General features: G+C 38.6%; 1 protein-coding gene across 1 annotated transcript in view; it reads left to right on the plus strand.

Annotated features, from left to right (window-relative positions):
- PRTG (protogenin) overlaps positions 1-20,770 on the plus strand; it is an 82,379-nt gene that overhangs the window by 22,542 nt on the left and 39,067 nt on the right. The window contains exons 3-11 of the mRNA XM_064668722.1: positions 8,383-8,527; positions 9,519-9,652; positions 9,951-10,088; positions 11,242-11,400; positions 11,980-12,139; positions 12,701-12,948; positions 16,547-16,711; positions 17,716-18,021; positions 18,785-18,973. Of these exons, the coding sequence (XP_064524792.1) occupies positions 8,383-8,527; positions 9,519-9,652; positions 9,951-10,088; positions 11,242-11,400; positions 11,980-12,139; positions 12,701-12,948; positions 16,547-16,711; positions 17,716-18,021; positions 18,785-18,973 (1,644 nt within the window). The remainder of the gene's footprint in view (positions 1-8,382; positions 8,528-9,518; positions 9,653-9,950; positions 10,089-11,241; positions 11,401-11,979; positions 12,140-12,700; positions 12,949-16,546; positions 16,712-17,715; positions 18,022-18,784; positions 18,974-20,770) is intronic.

The following is a 20,770-nucleotide window of genomic DNA, read 5'->3' on the forward strand; positions in this document are numbered from 1 at the left end:
TTGATAATAGTGTCAAATCAATGTGGCAGTTTCAGTCTCGTTTAACCTCCCCGTTATTTAATTGTAACAGTCTGAGTCTGGGCTCCTTTTTCAACGCAATTCTGAACTATCAGCTTCAAAACTGCTGCTATGGTGTTCATACTGTCACAATCTAAGAATTTCTTCATAGTGGTAAAATCATAGAGGAACATTTCTTTTATCTTTTCATTTTAGGAAGAGAAAATTGGTGTATTACATTTATCCTGCGAATATGTTTAACTGAAGAAATATCTGTGAAAATACACAGTGTAATCTGTTTCACAAAAAACATAGTGATAGGACAAATGCTCTTTCCAGGAATCATAGCAGGTGTTTGTTCTCTGTTGCTGAACAATCTAGAGAGAGACTTTATTAAAAAGGTCATTACCATTATTATTATTTCTGTGACTATTTTTCATTTCGGTGTAGACTAAATGAAACATGACTTGTTACCATACCCAAATTTACATTTTTGTCTTGAACTAGAATTTTTTATGGAAAACTTTCTGATAAATTTAAACTCAAGCCTTTTGCTTTGCTGCTAAAGGGAAGGATTTTCTTCCTCAGATTTGATTTCAGTAAGTCGAGGCATAAACATTTCTTTTGTGGACGTTTCACTTGGAGTGACTACAGAGGCATTTTTCAATACTCTTCTTGAGGAAAACCTCCTGATTTTTCTGAGGCATTGGCAGGATATATTTAGAGCTAAATGTGCACTTAAGATTTTTCTGTGGAATTTTCATCCTGCCAGCATAATAGTTGTTCTGTAAATACATAGGGTTTTTTCTCATGAAATGCTCTCTGCTTGCTACTGACCTTCATATTCACAGGTTTCTGGAGAAAAATATTAACAAAGAACCTGAACAGCACTGAAATATTTCTGTATAGTGTAAAATTAGCGTAAAAAGACTAATTTATGTGACAACCAAGCCCTGCTTTGTGGCAATGTTTTTAATAAAAACTCTACACCTGGCTATAAGGGCTTTTAAACTGACAGGATACTGTGGTTTGAGGAGCTCTTTTCTGTATTTAACACTGCTGTTAGATTCCATCTCTCTTGTTTTTCTTTCTTTCTTCCTTCAGATATTTCTCTTCTGTTACATAATATCTGAATTAGGTGTCATTCCCCTGCCCTCCTTTTTAAGTGCAATCTCTACGTTTTCCAGGAAAATAATTTTCTTTTTCTTATTGGAAAATTGCCTGTCATCCTAATGGCAAACTAGTCTGTCATGTAATCTTAGGTCTATATCCTGTCTTCTTTCTAAGAGTGAGCTTTTAGGAACCAGCTTAATAGAACAAAGGAAAGACAGGATTTAAAGCTAAAATATGAAGCTGGGAAACAAAACAGAAATGTAAAATGAATGCCCTTTAACAGGGATGGCCACATTTCCAGGCAATTCAAGCGAATACTGATTTTTAAAGTCGTGGCTAACAGTTTAGTGTTAGTACCTCATTAAAATCCAGGGATTAATAGCAGCAATCTCCTTGTTGCACATTAAAAGGATTTAGCTTAATTTGGGATTAGAGGGTGCAAGGTGCCATTCTAGCAAAGCTTTTCCCAAGGTATCAGTGAGGTGAAGTGGGATGGCTTAAAGATTGTGGTTTCTCTTGACTGTTGCAGTTACACCATATACACACACGTGTATGGGTTTTAAAATTGTGGTGAACTGGTTCAATAATCCTTTAAAATGTGTGCTGTCTTTGGAAGTGCAATTGTCTGGAAAAGCTTGTTTGAAATGTAAGGAAAGGCAGTTGGGAGCCACAGGTCTTTCTGGGAGTGAAAGTGTGGTTGGGCCCACGTTAGTTCAAGGACATTAAAATCTGTGGGTTCTGGGGTTAGAGATTCAGCCTGTAATTAAGACTTGCTTGTGTATTAGATAAGGATAATGTGCAGTATTCTGCTCTTCTCTCCTGCAAGGGCTCTGGGGTGTGCAGCATGAGGAGCTGGAACAGCACTGGACATTATTCTCCTCCCTTTTGTACTACAGGTGTTCCTCAGCGTGCAAGTGAGAAGGACCAACATCTTGAGAGCCTCGAGTTATGTCTGAGAAAAGGCTTGGGATGATTTTATGAATACCACAGTCCCTTCCCTGTTTTTATATTTTGGGGAGAAGGAGAGGATGGTTGTTCAGCTGTTTTACTGCTATCAGTTGCTTTTTGTTAGGCTATCGCAGCTCATTAACATGTCAATGTGTGGTAGCCTTTACTGCCAGGGTATAATACAGAGAAAGAAAAAGACACTTTAAAAATTCTAGTGCAATAAGTTAAGCACCTGATACAGCGCTCTCCACAATTTTCATTGAGTTCTTAACATCTTGGCAGTGAAGTCAGCAGCCTGTATGATTTGTTTACTTTGTGATGCTTCTAATTTTTTGGGGGAAAAAACCCCCACTAATTTTCTTCCAATTAAGTTTAAGTGTCAGGCTTTCAGCACTGCATTTATCTATGGTTCTTGATTAAGTATATGAAACTAAAGTTTTAAGCAATAGTAGCACAAAAATATGCAATTCCAGAGTATCTCTTTAAAATGCAAGGTTCTAGAAAAAGCATTTTTTAGTTAAAGTTGTTTTCCCAACCATTCTGGCAGAAATTAAAAATAACAGCTGACTTTAGCAAAAAAAAGCTACATTTCCAATTTATCAGAAGAGTTAAATCTCTGGCAATTTACAGGATTGCCATTACCAGTATGGTGTTTGAATTACAGTCTTTTATTACAGTCATCATGAACTGACACTTTTCCTTTGTGCCTGAAAGGGCCAAATGTGTTCTGGATGATATCACTTCCTCTTACAGATGGAACTCCCTTCCATCTCAAACTCAGTTGTTTGCCTTAAATAATAGCCATTAGAGGAGGAAAAGCTCTGTGCAGACAATGAGTGAGATAAAGTCTTTGCAGATGCAGATGCCTCCCTTGTTTGCCTACTCCATGCCAACACATTTCCATTTAGCAACCTCACCTGATCTTACCGAGCTGGAGCTAAAACCTCTTCCTGCTTTTTCTGTTCTTACTGATTAATGACTGTCATCACCCCTTGTTCTCTCTGATATCTTCTTTGTGTATTTATAAGACCGTCACTTCTCTTTTCAGTTTCTTTTCCTGGAGCTGATCAGGTTCCAGCTCTTTTAATCTTTCCTTACGGGTGAGGTTCTGTTTTCTTCTGAAATCTCACATTTTTATGCCTCACATTTTAAAAGTAGTAATTCTAGGTCAAACAACACTTGATAAAACTTTTAAGGGTGAGTGTAAAAACAATCACTGTGCTTGTGGTAACACATACAGAATGCCCTTTCACAGTAATGCCTTTTCACTCAGTTATGAAAATCTTTACCCATATTGCTCTATTTGTGTGACATTCACCTCTGAACTGCATGTACTAAGCAGAATTTTACTAGCATCAGCTGGGAAACTCAGGAGAGATTCACCCATTAGATCACTTGATGACAGCTCCAGCTCTGTGTACTCCGAGTCCTTGTTCAGAAATGAGGGGAATTGTGATGGGTCTGGATCTGTCAGTGTATACTCATATAAAGGTTATTCCCAATCCAGATCTAGACTGAAGTGTGCCATTTGAGTAAAAATAATTGGAAATGTGTGTCTATATAGCCAAAAGGCAATGGCACAACTTCCTCTATAATCTGATTTAAGCCTTGCTCCTGCAAGAACTGAGAAATTGCACAAAACTCCAAGAAAATATGTGCAAATTGGCTTTGGCACCAAAACGTTTTCAGAGAGAGAACATCACAAAAATTAGATCAAGAAGGAAAAGTCATGTGCTGCCCTGAAATCCATTTCTTTGGAAAAACTGCTAGACATTTTCTTTAATATACAAGTTTATTCTTCTCAAGTGAAACCTCTTCACCTCAGAGTTTAAACGGAAAGATTCTTGGTTTCCACCTGAAGGGTTAGGGCTGTTGTGAAATTCTCAATAGCATTAACACATACCTTCTACAAATGGCATTATGCACTTTTGTTCTTTCCAGCTGAGCAGTTCATCCCCTTGAGTGGCCATTATCTCTTGAGAAACATTAAGTGGTCACTGTGTCGTGTGCTGCCGAGTTTCTCAATATTTGCTGCATTCTGGTTCGTTGAAAACTGTGCTACTGTTTCAGTTCAGGGGTTTTATCTTCCATCCTTTCTTTATTTTACAGTTGTAGTACAGTCTTGGGCTAGTGTCAGCTGTGATGGAACAGTAATAAACATGTAGGTTGTCGGACTTTCTTTTGCCTTTTAAGAAAGCTCATTCAGAAAATCACTGAATGACATGAAGTGTGTGAGTAGAAAGTGCAGAGTGTAAGGGAACAGGTCACCAGATTTGTGTGGCAGCAAACTTCAGGACTTCATTTCAGGAGTGAATGAAATGGGAGTGTGTTGTGTTTCTTCTTTTTTAAGAATTAAAGTGAGTGGACGACTGCTGGTGCATTTAAACAAACAAGCAAAAGGTGTGAGGAACAAGCTTCTTAAGTTTTACTTTTTTGTACCTTAAATCTGTGTAAACCTGTTTAGGTACAGAGGAGGTTTTTGCAGGCATGCAGGATAGTGTTCAATCCCAGTATATGGTGCAGGAGTCATCAGCAGTGGTTCTCTAACACTTAATCAGTGTTTAATCACAGCAAGTAATCATTTGGGTTTTGAACCTGTGGATATTTTTCTCAATGGTAAACAAGGGAACTCCTACCAGAACTGAAATCTGATTTCTCTCTGCATAGATAACATTGATGGCATAAACCACACAGTTCTGTCCTGCAAAGATATTCATACTCAAAAGTAACTATACAAACACACTTTCCCAACACATAAATTGCAGGAATTTATAAAATAGATACAGTTTCTAAATATTGTTTTCTGGTTCTGTAGGCAGCATTTGGTATCTTGCAGGTTAAAAAGGATGGCAGCATCAGCTTCTCAGAGTAGCATTGAATCATTTTCTTTTGGCTATAAATCTGGGAACAAAATGATTAAATAGACTGCAGAAGAAGGGAGGAAAACTCAAATAAAAAGGCACTTACATTTATTGCGTTTTGCAGGGTTGTTTTTGGGAACAACGTATGTCTCTTGAGATTTTGTTTCTTATCCATTTTATAGAGCTCTGGCCTCTTAACAGCACTGCTTTAATGACTTGTTCTTGGGGTTCTGAGCTGGAATCAGCACTTGCCATGAAAACAAGCCTGTTACAAAGAGGTCAGGTTTCACGAGACAGCAGTAGACTTGTAAAAACAGATTTTACTGGAACAAATAAAGTCAGAATTAAGAAGAAACCAGAGTTTTGCATAAAGAAACAAGATACAGAAGGAGCAAGTATTGAGCTAAACTGATAGACAGTGTATGAATTTAGATAAGAGGTAAGTGGGGATTTTTTGTTTCCAAAACTGTGTTTAGTGACATTAATAAGTTTTTCTGGAGATTTTATGCAGTTCTTCGTAGTTCTGACTTTTGCTGTCTTTAAAGATGAATTTTCAGAGGAAATACATTGTTCCTGCTGAGGTAGAAAAATGTTCATTACATATCAGCTTCAATTAACAACTTTCACGGGACTTTCTAAATTCTGTAGCTGAACCTGTTCTTGCCTGCTGTCATGATTACATTTTGTGTTCTGTGAAATACTAATTGCCCTCAGTTTCCTTTGTTGTTCTTGAGAGTCTCACTTCTGTCTTTAATCTTCAGCTGTAATGTACAGGATGCATGGAAATAAATCACTCTTTGTATATACATAAATGAAAACCAAATATTGTGGGTTTGTTGTCTCATTCTGTCCCTTTAAATAATCATACCAATATAAGGAAATTCTCGATGCTGTTTTTTTGGTTCCAATGGAGATGAAACTTCTAAAGGTGTGTAGGAGCTTTGCTTCAGTAAGACTGTGTGATTACCTTTCTGTCTTGTTAAAATGATCCCTTTTTATGCCAGTGGTGGTGCAGCTGTGCTACAGGATGGCTCTGAAACTCATGTTGCGCTGGTTTGGGTTGTTCTTATAATCTGTGCCTTTATTACATTCCTAGAGACTTTATTTTGAAATGTGAGCGGACTTGTCTAGGTTGCTGCATCATACTTTCAGTAAATAAATGAAGAATGCAAAGCACTGTATTTTCTGTTAGAAAATCTGTTAAGAACAGCACTAGGGAAATTCTATTTTAACTCCAGGTGAACACATATTGTCTGTGTAGGGAGCAATGAAAACAGAGAAGGAGGGCAGGGGTTAAGAAAGACAAGCCTGGATGCCTTTTTTTTCTCCTTTTTTTTTCCCTCCGCCTCTCTTCTGTGGTGGAAGACTACAGGAGAGTTGGATTGCAACAAATTCAGCATAAAACAAATGCAGAAGGTTTAGAGTCATGGGAACAACCTGGTGTACGTGCAGGTCATTTGACTTGTACTGAGTCTGTTCTGTGAAGCTGAGCTTTTGCAGGTAGGCAAGGACCTCTTATGTCTCTTTTTTAGTTCTGATAATTCCTTTTGCTCTCTAAAGAAAATCTGTTTAAAGGGAGAACTGCTTTTGTGTTTCCCCCAACAGGCTTTAAATGTAAGACTTCTATTGTACCATCTTTATGCAAGTTGTGGGGGTTTTAATGTGCTTATTCTTGAATTTGGTACTGCCCAAAAGGGAAAGAAAGAACAAACAGTGGAACGTGGGGAATTGGGTTAAATTCTGCTGCTGAGAGAGGCCAGTTCTGTCTGTGGTGAAGGTGAACAGTGTGTGTGGGGTCGTGGACACCTGCTGCCAAAATCACGGGGTTGGTCATCAAATGAGTACCAGGAGCATCTCTGCTTTCATTCTGGGTGTGTGAACCACATTTGAGGTGCCAGACCTGGTTTCCAGTGGTCACGGTGTTTGCATCACGTGGCTCCAACTGCCTTCAGGTGATTTTACTGTTCAAGGTGGTTCTGTTGTCTTGTTAATCACAGTCTTTGGGAGGTCTGTTCACAAAGCTGCAACACTTTCACTCTGCTGGTATGACTGGGGACACTCATTCCAGCAGTGCTGGTGCAACTCCAGGAATGCAAAAAGCAGATTTATTCAGACCTGGGAAGTGAAATAGGCATACCAGTAACAGGATTCCTTAATTTATGTAGTTAGGCCCATGTTAGGAGTTAATTTGCATGTGGAGAGGAGAGCAACCAGGTGAGTTTGCATTTCCTTCACACTCCAGTACTAATCTATGGATGCTGTACAGGAGTGTGAAAATGGCAGGGAGGAGCCTGGTGTGCATCAGTACTGATTGTGTCATCGTGCAGAAGGGCATTATTGAGAACGTGTTAGAGTAAATAGAATGAAAAAAAGGTATCGATTATAAACAAGTAAAATAGAGAAATTATTTAAATACAAAGCTTGAATATTAAGAGATGGGTAACTTAGTGTTAGTTTATTGAAATAATGTGTCTGTATAATTTATACAGGAGTGGAAATTTAGTTAAAATCTGATTTTTAGAAAAAAACCCCAAATAACTACCACTGAGTTTACAGAGATTGTTCCCTCTGCAGTTACAGGGGGTAGAAATGTGTGTGAAATTACTTGTGTTGTTATCCAGAAGGAGTTCCTTCTGAAGAGTTGTGCTTTCCATTAGCCATGTTGTAAGTGGCAGTAAATAAGCAATTAATTAGGGGGTTTTGTATTCCTTTCCCTTTGGCTTTTTATTTTTTGAGTAAAGAAATTCAACTGCTGATGGCTTTCCTAGCTGTCTGTTGGCTGGAGGTTATTTATTGATCTGCCACTTCAGTTGGCTCGATTTTGTGAACTCCTTTAGTTGTAAATGCTCAAAATCACATTGCTGCTCTGTGCATCAGGCATCTGCGTGCTGACTGCTCGGGCTGTTGGGATCAAAGTGTTTTTGCATATTTAAGCTTATTTTGAGACCTTTATGGGGTTTTGGTTTCTTTTTCTTACCACACATGAACTCGTACAACTCTGCAGATGCTTTTACTAAAGCGAGTATTGTTAAGGGACTGAAATCTGACTGCCAGGAACCAAATGTTGTTTCAGAAATTTTCTATTGCAGTCAGTTTTTATTTTTTTTTTAAGCGTAACAGGGCCAGTCCCAAACTAGTTGAATTGACTTGAACTTTGTTAGTTTGATAATTGATACGGTTTCCAGCTGCATGCCAGTCAATTTGTATGCTTAATTCTATTTCATTTTTTTATGCTTTAGCTTAAAGCAAAGTTATTTTAAGTAAGCCTTCAACCAATGAAAACATGCTATTGACCAAAGTTGACAAGGTACTTAGATCCACCTTTTTTTGCATACAGGAAAAAAAAAGGGCTATTGAAGTATTTCTGGGTGTTTTTATAAGTTGATCTGTGAACTGGAGTTTGATTTAATCGGGAATTTGTTTTCACTTTAGCCCATTAACTTTTATGTTCTCTTATTTTCAGCCATTTCTGCATTTGAAGTCCAGCCACTTTCAACTGAGGTCCAAGAGGGTGGAGTAGCTCGATTTGCCTGTAAAATAACAGCAAACCCTCCTGCCACTGTGACATGGGAAGTGAATCGAACAACTTTACCTTTAGTCATGGACAGGTATGGAGAGTTGCAAGTTTTACAGTGTAATTTATTTTTTGCTATCATTTTGACCATACTACGAGAAGAAAATCTGAATACTGGCAGTGCCACTATATAAGCCAGTTTCCATGTATATAGTATGTCAACTATTAAAATAGCTGGTAATAATTGTGTTGCTAATTAATTTTGAATAGTTGCTGTGAGTGCAGACTAGAGTCACCTGCTATTGTTCACACAATAATCAGTCAGCTTTGAATTCTTACTGGTGAATTTTGTATGAAATTTGCATCCTCAGGAATGGGAATTGCAGTGGGGAATGGAATAAGTGAACTTTGGCTTTGGGGGTGCTTTGAACTAGCAAGATTGCTTTCACTGAAGAATTGATGCTGAACCTATTTTTCTTTAGAGGAACAATAAAGAATTATATGTGCAGAAAACTGAGTTAAAACAGTTGATGGCAGGGAAATTCTGTGCTGGGGGACTTCTCTTGAGCTGATTAATTCGAAGCATACAGCCTGCTCCCTGCTAGATTCTTTCCCTGTCCACTTTGTATTCCTTGAAGTGACTCCCATTTGGTTGAACATGTCTAAGATACCTGCCATGCAAAGGAAGGTGAAAAGAAAAAATAAAAATTGAAACCATAGATGGGTTTCTGGGAACCATACACTATTATGCCCCTATATCAGAGCCTGCTGTAAAAAATCAGCCAGTCTGAATAATAGGAATGTAGTAGCTGGCTAAAGAAGGTTGGAATGGTTCCTTCAGAGGGTGAGAAAAATCTGCTTCTTGAAAGTAAATTCCTCTGCTCTCGTCTTGGTGCTGGGGGGAATTTCGCCTGTAGATCAGAAGTGCAGGGAGTGAGTCATGGATTGGGAATGTTTCTGAGTCTGCAGGCTGCTGTTCCCAGGTCAGTGTAGCAATGGCTGTTTGTAAATCAAGTAGTTAATTCCATGATGATGTTCACTGGCTGAACGTTGATCTACATTTCTGGTTTTGGTTTCTATGACAGGATAACGGCTCTGCCTACAGGAGTTCTTCAGATCTATGGTGTGGAACAGAGGGATGCTGGGAATTACCGATGTGTTGCCACAACAACAGCCAACAGACGTAAAAGCACCGAGGCAGTGCTGAGTGTTATCCCAGGTACTCACCACCTGAGGGTTTTTGGATGTCATCATGTTCTTTTTCATGTTGTAGCAAAAACTGTTAAGATGCTTGAAAGAGCTGTAAGTGTTCTCTGAACCACTTGTCCAAATAATAATTTTGCCTCCTTTTATCTTGTGGCTAAAATATTGTTCAGTGTAAGTTTCCACAATTACTGAATAAGATTTTGGTTTAAATTTGCCTTTCAGCATCCTTAAAAAAAAGTTTTATTTCATGTTCAATTGAAATTTTTTTAAATTGTTCTCACTTCTTTTTCTTTTTTTCCCCTCCTGCAAAGCCTCTGACTTGAAGCCTTTTCACAAGCCATCCATAATAGCTGGTCCTCAAAACATTACAGCATCTCTTCATCAAACTGTCATACTTGAGTGTGTAGCCACAGGGAATCCAAAGCCAATCATCTCATGGAGCCGATTAGGTGGGTCTCAAAACTACAGCATGCAACCTTCAGCCTGTGGAGAGGAAGTAAAACTGGAAAGAAAGGATTTGAGCAACTAGGTTACTGTTCTGAGGCTTCATGTGGTAGGTTAGGGTAGGATAAGTGAAACACTTTTAGTTCCATGCTTCCGTGCTGCTTTTAAGAAGCCCTGAGGTTTTCTGAGGCTTTAGACTCTGTTTCTGCTGTCAGTCCCTCACTGACCCAGCCAGGGTGGGCACAGTGACAGGGAGGGTGGTGACCTCCAGGGATCTGTGACTGGAGTGGGATCAGTGGTGGGTTAGGGCAGGTTGGGGTGGTTGCATCCTGTGAAACAGTCCTGTAAATGTTTCTCCCACTCTTCTTCTTAGAAGCACTATGTGAATGTGGTTTGGACCTTGTGTTAATGGACCATTTGGACTATGAGTAGGTGTAGACAAACCCAGAATAGTCTGGAAGGGGAAGAAGGGGAGAAGAGGGATGCAGTAAGAATAATAACATTCAGCCGTGCATTGTATTTTTTTCATGAAAACTACCTTTTTTTTATTCTGGCATGTACCTAAATGCAAAAGTCAGGACTGTATGTGTAGAAACAAATCAGGAAAAGTTTTCCTACATTTTTATTTCTAAAAGTGTGAGAAATAAATGTATCTTTCCTGTTTGATTCAGTGGCTCTTATAGAGAAAGAAGTAAGAAAAAAGTTTCCCTAATAGTCATAGAGCATTTGCTGGGAAAATAGAAGAAAATACATTGTAATCAAACATACTGATTTTATTCACAGCATAATTCAGAGATGGATGATCACTGTTTGTAAAGATGATGTGGATGTTGGTAGTGATGAACTGAATCATAGTGCAAGGCAATTGAGGAGCCTAATTGGGAAAATGGCATTAGTTTTTTAGCTGTGATGGTGAATTTCAGATATAAACCACTTATGAAATGGTGAGGCCCAACCATCTGAATGGTCAGATAACTGGAGTGAAGAGGAAAGTAAATGCAAAATCAAAACCTCTGAAAGTTCATCTGTGATTTCCTTTGCATCTTTTGCCTTTTAAACTCTAACCTATGCTATTACTGCCTAGACAACCCTATTCAGTGAAGGTATTTAGACATGTTGAACAGCCTTGTGACCCACTTCTGCTGCTTTCCCAAACAGACCATAAGTCCATTGATGTGTTCAACACCCGCGTCCTTGGCAACGGGAACCTCATGATCTCTGATGTGAAGGGGCAGCACGCAGGTGTGTACGTCTGCCGGGCCACCATTCCAGGCACTCGGAACTTCACGGTGGCAATGGCAACTCTCACCGTGCTGGGTAAGCTGCCTTCATTATCAGTGTGTTTTAACATCCTGTGTCTGTGTTTTAGAGCTCTCCTATGTACTGGGCTCACTTTTTATCCAAAACATCACGCAAGGAAAGACTGCAGAGACTAAACAGATCACAGAACTGTGGCTGCCTTCTTCTGTCTGTTGACTTAGATGAGAAGTGTCAGATACTCGGCGTCTGAGTCATGAACTGGCACTTGGAGATACCCAGGTGCAATGTTTGCTCTGGGAAGACAGGCTTTCAACACAGAAAAGGATCCTGCAGTCAAGTAGAAATATGTGATATATATCTATACTTCAAGAACAGTATGTCATAGGCTGAAGTTTGATTTGTTTCTATGGATAAATGCATAAATAAAAATGTATAGAAATATGACTGTGCAGATAGTCTGTATCCTTAAGCAAATGTGCTTTGTTTATAAGGAAGGTGCTTTTTGCATGGGTGTATGTTTATTTCAGAGGCCTGAGGAGAGAGGTTTGTGTGTAGAAAATTAATTATTATTATGACTGTCCTTGCATTTTTGGGGCTCAATATTTTAAAATTATTTTTTTCTCCTTGTATCTGTAGCTCCACCTTCATTCGTGGAATGGCCAGAAAGCTTAACAAGGCCTAGAGCTGGTACTGCTCGTTTTGCTTGTCAGGCAGAAGGAAATCCTGCCCCTAAAATTTCATGGTTAAAGAACGGACGGAGAATACACTCCAATGGTAGAATAAAAATGTACAACAGGTAAGATTGTAATTGCTGTATGAGAGCTGCTCTACCAGAAGATGAAATTCCAGTAACTATATGTAGCCAATCAAGATATAACTCAAGTAAACCTGAAATCAGACATTAAATGGAGTCAGGGGCATTTCCTTGGCAGAAGGAATGCAGATTAGTCAACCCCTAAAATCAGTAAAGCTTATGTGATTATTGCAATACCAGGCAGGGTGGGTGGGCAGGATGAACTGAAGAGTTTCACCACAAAGTTACTTTAGATATACAGAGTGTAGCAGAATATTGCTACTACTTCTGTAGAGTGAGCAGTTTAAGGTTCTGTGTTTTGCAGGGAGGCAATAGATGTGCAGGTTGGTTTTTGCTATGCCTGGCTTTGCAGGCATGAACAGAAACACAGCTGGTTTTGAGGAACACTTCAAGCCACTAAATTTCACAACTGGGCGTCCATTTCTGATAGAAGAGTTTGTGGCCCTAAACTTAGGAAGCAGGGGCAAACTTACCTGTTGTTGAGCTAAGTTTATCCAAGATGTGAGCTTTTTTTTCCTACCTTTTTCTTCCTTTTGGATCCAGTAAATTGGTGATTAACCAGATCATTCCTGAAGACGATGCCATTTACCAGTGCATGGCTGAGAATAGCCAGGGATCTATTCTCTCAAGGGCCAGACTTACTGTAGTTATGTCAGAAGACAGGCCCAGTGCACCTTACAATGTCCATGCTGAAACCATGTCAAGCTCAGCAATCCTGCTGGCGTGGGAGAGGCCGCTGTATAACTCGGACAAAGTGATTGCATACTCGGTGCACTACATGAAAGCAGAAGGTAAGCAGCTGGATTTAAATACTATCTAATGATTTGTATGTGATAAGAAGAACTTGAATGTCCTTGCAAAGACTATCAGATTTGAATGGTTCGTATCCAGGGCTGCGTCAGAGCATAGCAGCACATACATGTGTATTGTAACCAACCTGGGGAAAAATGCCTTTGCCCCATCCTCTCATTTTGTGGGACTGAGTGTTCTTCCAACTCACCCTTGTCTGATGGCTCCAGTGAGCAGATTCTGAAGTTAGAAGTGGACTTTAAAACCTGGGGCCTCCATACTGCTATCTGAATTTCCCTCTGTCCTCAGCAGACCAATCTGTTCTGTGTGTGCTTGGCAGGGAAGAACAGAGCATACAGCAGGGTCTTGGAGGCTTACAGAGCTGAACTTTTCACCACAGACTTCTCTTTTGTCTAGGTCCCCAAATTCTTATGACTTTACCAACTTTCATGTATTTTGGAGTAGAATAGTTGATACTTTGTCTTACTTACCTTCTCTTAGAATGAATATTGGCCGAGTGGTAAAATCCACTCTCCTTTCACCTTTGGTCTTCTATAATGAGAAAAGTATAATCAAACACTAAATGTGCTGAATAGCCATGAATGGTTTATCCCAGTCTCTGAAATTATATACAAATTCCTGTATGAAAGGGAATGAGTAGCTGGAATAAAAAGAGTAACTAGACACTATAAAATCCCTTAGTATTATGTAATTCCTTTAAGATATATCTAAGGTGATAGGAAACAGACATTTTTCAAAAGCAGAAGCGATTGATAAATTACTTGAAAAATTGTTAGGTGCTTAAAGTAAGCAGCTCTGTTTTCTAGGAGTGATTTCTGTTTCCATTTCTATTCAGTAAGTGGTTTATTGAAGGACAGGACTGCAGATGCTCAGCTCTGTGTGGAATACCAGCCTGCCATCTGCTAAGCAGAGGACAGGAAGGACAGCTTAATTACTCTAATACTGATGCAGGAATAGCTGCCTTTGCTTTTGCAAGTGGGATATTTCAGGACACAAGAGAATTTTGTCTGAAGGAAGGAAGGAAGGAAAGAGTTTTAAAAGATAATGAGGACAAGAGGTGTGGGAAATTACCCCCTACTCTTTCAGTCACTGAGGTATTGTGCTTGCAATCCCCTCTTAAAGCTCATATGAATAAAGTCACACTAGATAAGTTATCTGGATAATTGTAGAGAGCAGAGACCAGGTAACTTCAAAGAAAACTGCAGAACTGTCCTCAGGGAAGTGTGTATTTGTGCAGGAAATACTCTTGCACAGTAGTGAAAGGAGGTATCTTCTGGAATGTCTTCTGCAAAATCGTTCTGCAATCTCTGCTTTACTTGCTTGCTTATCCAAAGGCTGTATTCTGTGAAATGAGATTGTAGCTTGTCTTGGTTTAAAAAACAAAACTAACTTCAAACAAAAGCAACCAACTAAGCAGAAACCTCTGATTTATTTGAACTTACTTTCTCAACTACCCTTTTTTTTTCATCTTTCCTGACTGTCTTGTGATATTTACTTTATTTAATGTAATGCTGTTATGCATCCTTTCATGTTTGTGAAGAAATCCACACAGAGAGAGTGGAGAGGGCTGTTTAAGAGGTGTAATTACGGTGATGGGATTCAAAATGTAGATGATCTGCATGAATTTTTAATTTGGTAACATGATTGTGTAGTACCAGAAGTTTGCATCAGAACATAAAAAGCACTTTTGTCTCAATTTGTAGAAAAAAGTGCTGAACTTCAAAGGCTCTGGATTATTATGTACTAATGTAAATGTTTTGTATGAATGTATAGCTTTCATTATTCCTTTCAGCTTGTCTTTCCCCACTCCACTCTCACACCCTGTTTTCTGACCCAAATAAAGGTTAAAAATGGTATCAGATATATCTGACGTAAATAGATTTTATCTTGCTCAAATCTTCTCGTGTGTAACTTTTTTCCTTATACATTTATGTTCACGTATTGCCCTCTTGTTTTAGTTAGGAACCTCATTTGAAAGCGTGAGTAAAAACAGTATTGCCAAAGGAAAACAGTGCTTGCTAAGTCTTCTGAGTTGTACTGATGCTTTATGATTCCATAAACTTTTAAACAGAAAGCAAAAATGGGTAATGCATGAATAATATGCAGTTTTATGTTTTTTCTGTAGACTTCACTATGTGGTAGGTGTTTTGATGACAAAAGATACCATCTCTCATCATTCAATTTCACAACCTGAATATTCTGATGTTTCACTGTAAAAACAAATTCACATCCTCTTTCCTCTTACAAAAAAAAAAAAGTTAGTGTTTTAATCAAGTTAGTTGAAGAAACCAACAGGTGTGGGTTTTGTGTTTTTGTTTTTTGTTTCTTTTAGCAGAATATTTTACATTCAAATCGGGGTCATAGTAGCAAGAAGAATAAGGGTCTGATGAGCGTGCATGTTGGAGTGTGTTAATTCCTTGTTAGTGATTTAGAAAAGGCACAAAGGGAACAGTGATTGTGGTGGAAGGCAAGCCTTGTTCTCTATTATGGCTGTTTCATTAGGGCCTCTGCATGAGGCCTAGCAATCCATTCAATGAGAGAACAAGTCCTTTTAATTTGAGCTCAAGGATCTTGTTTAGCAGGTCAGAAATCGTGCCTTGCAATTCCTAATTAACAAGCCATTAACTAGTCTGTTGTGAGATGCTCGTAATCTTGTCTAATTAAAATGCTATCAAGTTAATTCATAAATGTGGGAAAACTTAATGGTGGAATTTGCCTTTCGTTTTGTTTATAAATTCAGTGGTGAAGAGGAGGAGCTGGCTCTTACAGAGTTTTGATTAAGGTGACATGCACTTGGTGTGAATTGTTCGTTAACACAGCAGCTTTCACCACACTTGGTCCACTTCATAGCCTTCCTCTATAGGAATAAAGCCCAACAAAGACAAGGACTGCTGCCTGCATTGCTATGCATATTTTAATGTGAATTGCTGACAATTTTTTTCTTTTTTTTTCCTTCTTTCTTTTCTAACAACTTGCTAAGGAGCCAAACATTTTTGAAGCTCATTCTGGTCTGTTCTTATTGGCCTTTCTCCAAATTGAGGAAAAAAACCCGTGTCAATCAAATGTACATAGAAATTGCAGGGCTAAAACGAGATCCTTTTGCTGAATAAATTCTTTCTGTTTGTTTCTTTTGGGGAGGGGGTTGTTTGTTTTGTTTTTGATGGAGTGAAGCCTTCACATTCCTCGCAGTCTGCTATAGAAAGGCTTTGTAAATAGGTGTTGAAAAAACCTCCCTGATTCTAAACAAATAGATTTAGAAGCTCAGTATGAATGATGAGGCTATTAGAGCTTGTCGTGTTACTGTACATGGGGCACAGTTTGTTGTGATTAATTCTAAATAGGGTTTAGAGTTGCATTCAGCATCCCTTATTCAGCAAAAGCCTGAAACACCATAACCTGCAGCACAGCAAGACACAGTTATTCCTGTGCATGAAAGAGTTTTGACTTAGTAGGGTTGAAAACATAAAGGTAGGCTGGGGAAGAAAGTGAAATTTACTCTGTAAGATCTTAAAACCAAGATACTGTGATGTTTGAGGATTTTCAGGAATTTTTGATTGTCTAACCCTTGTTTTATGCCAGGTTTAAATAATGAGGAGTACCAAGTGGTCATTGGAAACGATACAACCCATTACATTATTGATGACCTGGAACCAGCCAGCAACTACACCTTCTATATTGTAGCTTATATGCCTCTGGGAGCCAGTCAGATGTCAGATCATGTGACTCAGCACACCCTTGAAGATGGTAAGACAAGTTGTTTTGATGAACATTTTTATTTGCACTGAATAGAAATGTGAAATCCAGTGCTAACCGTTCTCGAGGAGCTCAAATTTCCATCGATACCAGTGAGACTCCTGGATACACACCGTGCAAGCCAGCCAGCTAATGAAAGGAATGAGAGTCAAATAACATTCTGATAGAGCAACAGTGTACATCACATGGAGTCTTTCTGTCTTGAAAGACATTTTGTTAAATCATGTTAATCACTGTTCTAGACCTTTAGGAAGTCTCGTGATGTTGAGGTTTTGATAGTAACCTAGGATTTAGTCTCTATGACTGAAATGTGGATCAAACTGCACATCCACTCCATTTTTTTGCAGATGTTGCAGGAAAATTTGAAATAAAAATTTGCTATATACCCCCCCCCAAACATTTTGATTTGTTTTTTTTGTGTCTATGTGCATTTTAGTACAATTGGAATGCCATAAAAGACCCTACTGACTTATTTCTGTGCAGTGATTTAATTAATCTGAACATCATGGCAACAACAAACTGTTTAGTGTTGTGCATTAGAACTGATTAATAAATTCTGACAGGGTTAAGCTTTGGCAGCATGGAACATTGCCAGTTCCAGTTGTCTGCCTGTCTCTTTGTCAGGAGTTACAGCCCTCATTACATGGTTGGTGGAAGAAAACATGCACTGAGTCTGTGACAGTACAGGTGGTTGTCCTGACTCAGTTTGAGCTGCTGTTATCTCACCTTGATAGGCAGTTTTCAGACCATTAACGTGCTGATTACTGCTGGCAGGAATAAGAGAAGAAAATGTTGAGGGCCTTAAAGAAAAAAGCTTGCTTAGGCTATAGGTGAGAAGTATAAGAAGTGTAAAGTTATCCCTGAACAAGAATCTGCAAAACTTGCTGGATTCTTTACTCTTACATTACTGACACCTCAGCACAGGCCAAGATGTCAGATGAGAATTTTCGATCTTTTTTTCTCTGAGCTCAAAAGCTTTGTCTTTCCCTTTCTAGTTCCCTTGAGAGCGCCTGAAATCAGTTTGACGAGCAGGAGTCCTACAGATATTCTCATATCTTGGCTGCCAATTCCTGCAAAATACAGGAGAGGTCAGGTCGTCCTGTACCGTCTGTCCTTCCGCCTCAGCACAGAGACCAAAATCCAAGTCCTGGAGCTCCCAGGGACTTCAGATGAGTATCTCCTTGAGGGCCTGAAGCCTGACAGTGTGTACTTGGTTCGTATCACTGCTGCAACAAGGATTGGCTGGGGAGAGGCATCTTTGTGGACTTCGCACCGAACTCCCAAGGCTACCAGTGTGAAAGGTGACTCTCAGCATACTTTGCACTGAGCACCAATGGCTTTTGTGGCTGTTGTTGGGGGTTTTGTGGTTTTTTTTCTTTTTTTTTTTTAATTTCAAAACTGAGTCTACAAGCTAAAACGTTTGATCAGCTCGCAAACACGAACTAAAGCTTCCTGCACCATTTTTTTCAGTATAAAATACATTTCTGCCAAGTGGGACATTGCACATTAGCAGTGTGTACAGGTACTTAAAGGGTCTGAGTTGATGCATGTAAGTCTGTATTATAAAAAAAATGCAGGAATGTTTTGAATATGTAAATTGACTTGGTATTTGAAGTCTAATTTGAGTTGTTAAAATTGAGCTTTGGTTTACATTATTATTCAGTAATGTCATGCAGAAGAACATTCAGCTTTGCATGAATAGGTTGAAAAATATGTAATTTGAATTTACATTTGCTCTGCCTCACTTTAAAACAGGAGGTAATTTTGTAACTATTTTTGGGGTGTTATTGTTTTTCTTTAAAAATAGCTACCTTATAAATGTATTAATTTATTTATTAAGATATGGAATTAAAAACTGTTAGTATTCTGTTTTATCCTAAATTAATTTGTTAATTTAGTTTATAGGCAGTCAGACATCATAAGAAAGAAATAATTAGGTGAATACACAGATGAGTTAGAATCAAAGTCTTGAGGGAACTTTGGACTTATGGGCACCCAGATTTTTGCATGAAAAATAGTTATTTCTAGACTATAAGACTATTATGTATATTTCTTTAAAACCAGCACCAAAGTCTCCCGAGCTGCGTTTGGAGCCCATGAACTGCACAACCATCTCAGTGCAGTGGCAGCAGGACTCTGAGGACACTGCAGCTATTCAGGGGTACAAGCTGTATTACAAGGAAGAGGGGCAGCAGGAGAACGGACCCATTCTGTTGGATGCCAGTGATCTTGAATATATTGTCAGTGGTTTAGGTGAGTATATAAAATATTTCTCATCTGTTTTGGGAGAGCAGCATCTTAGAGAGCTTGAATCATTAGACCTGCAGGGCAACAATGTTAGTTTGGCCATCTCTTTTCCCAGCAATAAGCTTTGCAAGCTGCAGTTGGGCTGCTGAGGGAATAATCCTCTCACAAAACGTGTGTTGCACAACACTGAGATAACCAGATCTTGTAAATCTTGTGTAATTTGGAAGAAGGACACCCTGCTGCTTATCACAAGATGCAGAACTTATAGTTAGTAAATGCTGCTAGTAAATGACCTGTCTTTTTAATATGCAGTTTTTTTCAGCTTTTTTATATTTATGCCTGATTTAGGAACAGTGAAAGACGAATTCAAAATACCAAAGATTTTTCTCTGGTGTTTCTAGCTTATTTCTCTGTTATTTGTAGCCTCTGTCACAACCACACTGCACAACGAGCACTGCTTGTTCACCACAGCAGCAAGTAGCCCTTGTGCACGTTATTATTCTGTTAATAATTTTAAGGAGTACCAGTAAATATTTGCAGGACTGAGCACAAAGATTAGGGCACAGAACTTGCTGAGTCCCATTGGAGTCTTTCCATTGATCACCTGACTGTTGAGATAGTTTACTTAGGGGTATTGTGGAGAATTAATCTGGACTAAATTATCAAAATTGACCTGCAGTCTTAACTAGGTCAAATGGCCTCTTGACCATGCTCAGATATTCTCATCTGCTGAATACAGTTGAGATACTATTTTAGGGAAGATTTGAGAAGAGCATCCTGGTCTGTTAACTGGACAGCTGACCATCTGTGACCATTTCTATCCAGAGCATCTGGCAGTGGCTGACTGTTTAACAGAGCTGTGAGACAAAGAGCACTGGGTTGAAAGGATGTGGTGTCTGTGCGTCCTAAGACAGAAATTAATAATTTTTTTTCCTCTCCTCAGTATGGAATTACAGAGCACTAATTTCAGACACACACAAATTTATTAACAGTGTGATCTACATCATATGGATTTTCTCACTACACTAATCTTCCTCAGATTAAAATACTATTTTACAGATTTATGTTCAAATATATATTATCTATGTGTTTTTATTGTTTTTTCTTTCTATGTAGACAGGAGAAAATGAAAGAAAAGTGAGTTTGGGAAATTACAACTTTCATATGATCACAGTTAACTGAATTGCAAGAAGGAATAATTCATATACTTGAGTTAACTATTCAGTCATGGTGTACATGATGTGTTGAGTGCTAATTCTTTATCATAATTCTCAGTATCTAAATATGGTGACCAAAACATATCATCTGGTTGCCATAATTTATATATTTTAAATGTACATAATCTGTGCTGCTGTAGGGTAGGTCCACTGAAGAGCATTTTTTTCAAATATCTTTAGCAGTAGTAATTTATTTTTTTTTTAAATGAGATGTATTGAGTTATTTGAAGTGTATATCAAATATGGGAAGTTTTCATATGTAAGTTTCTTTGCTGTTTTCTTATTTTTGTTTGCAGTAAAAGGCACTCATTGCTACAGCTACAAAAGGCAGCACAGGAAATTTGATTAGGTCATGATTTTCCACTGCTAAGATGATTAAATATGCTGAAGCTTGGAAAGTTCACACAGTGAACAAAGTTCTCATAGTGATAGTGCCTGTCTGGCTGCTGTGTTTGCCCATTGCCAAGCTGCCTGTTTGAATAACTTGTGCATGCTAAATTATTTCTTTGAAAACAGTACACAACCAACCTTCTTCTGCCCCCCGCAGCTGCACACGTGGAGAATGTAACAGGTAGAATTGTAAGCA

Source organism: Pseudopipra pipra, chromosome 12 (assembly GCF_036250125.1).
Source record: "Pseudopipra pipra isolate bDixPip1 chromosome 12, bDixPip1.hap1, whole genome shotgun sequence".
NCBI lineage: Eukaryota > Metazoa > Chordata > Aves > Passeriformes > Pipridae > Pseudopipra > Pseudopipra pipra.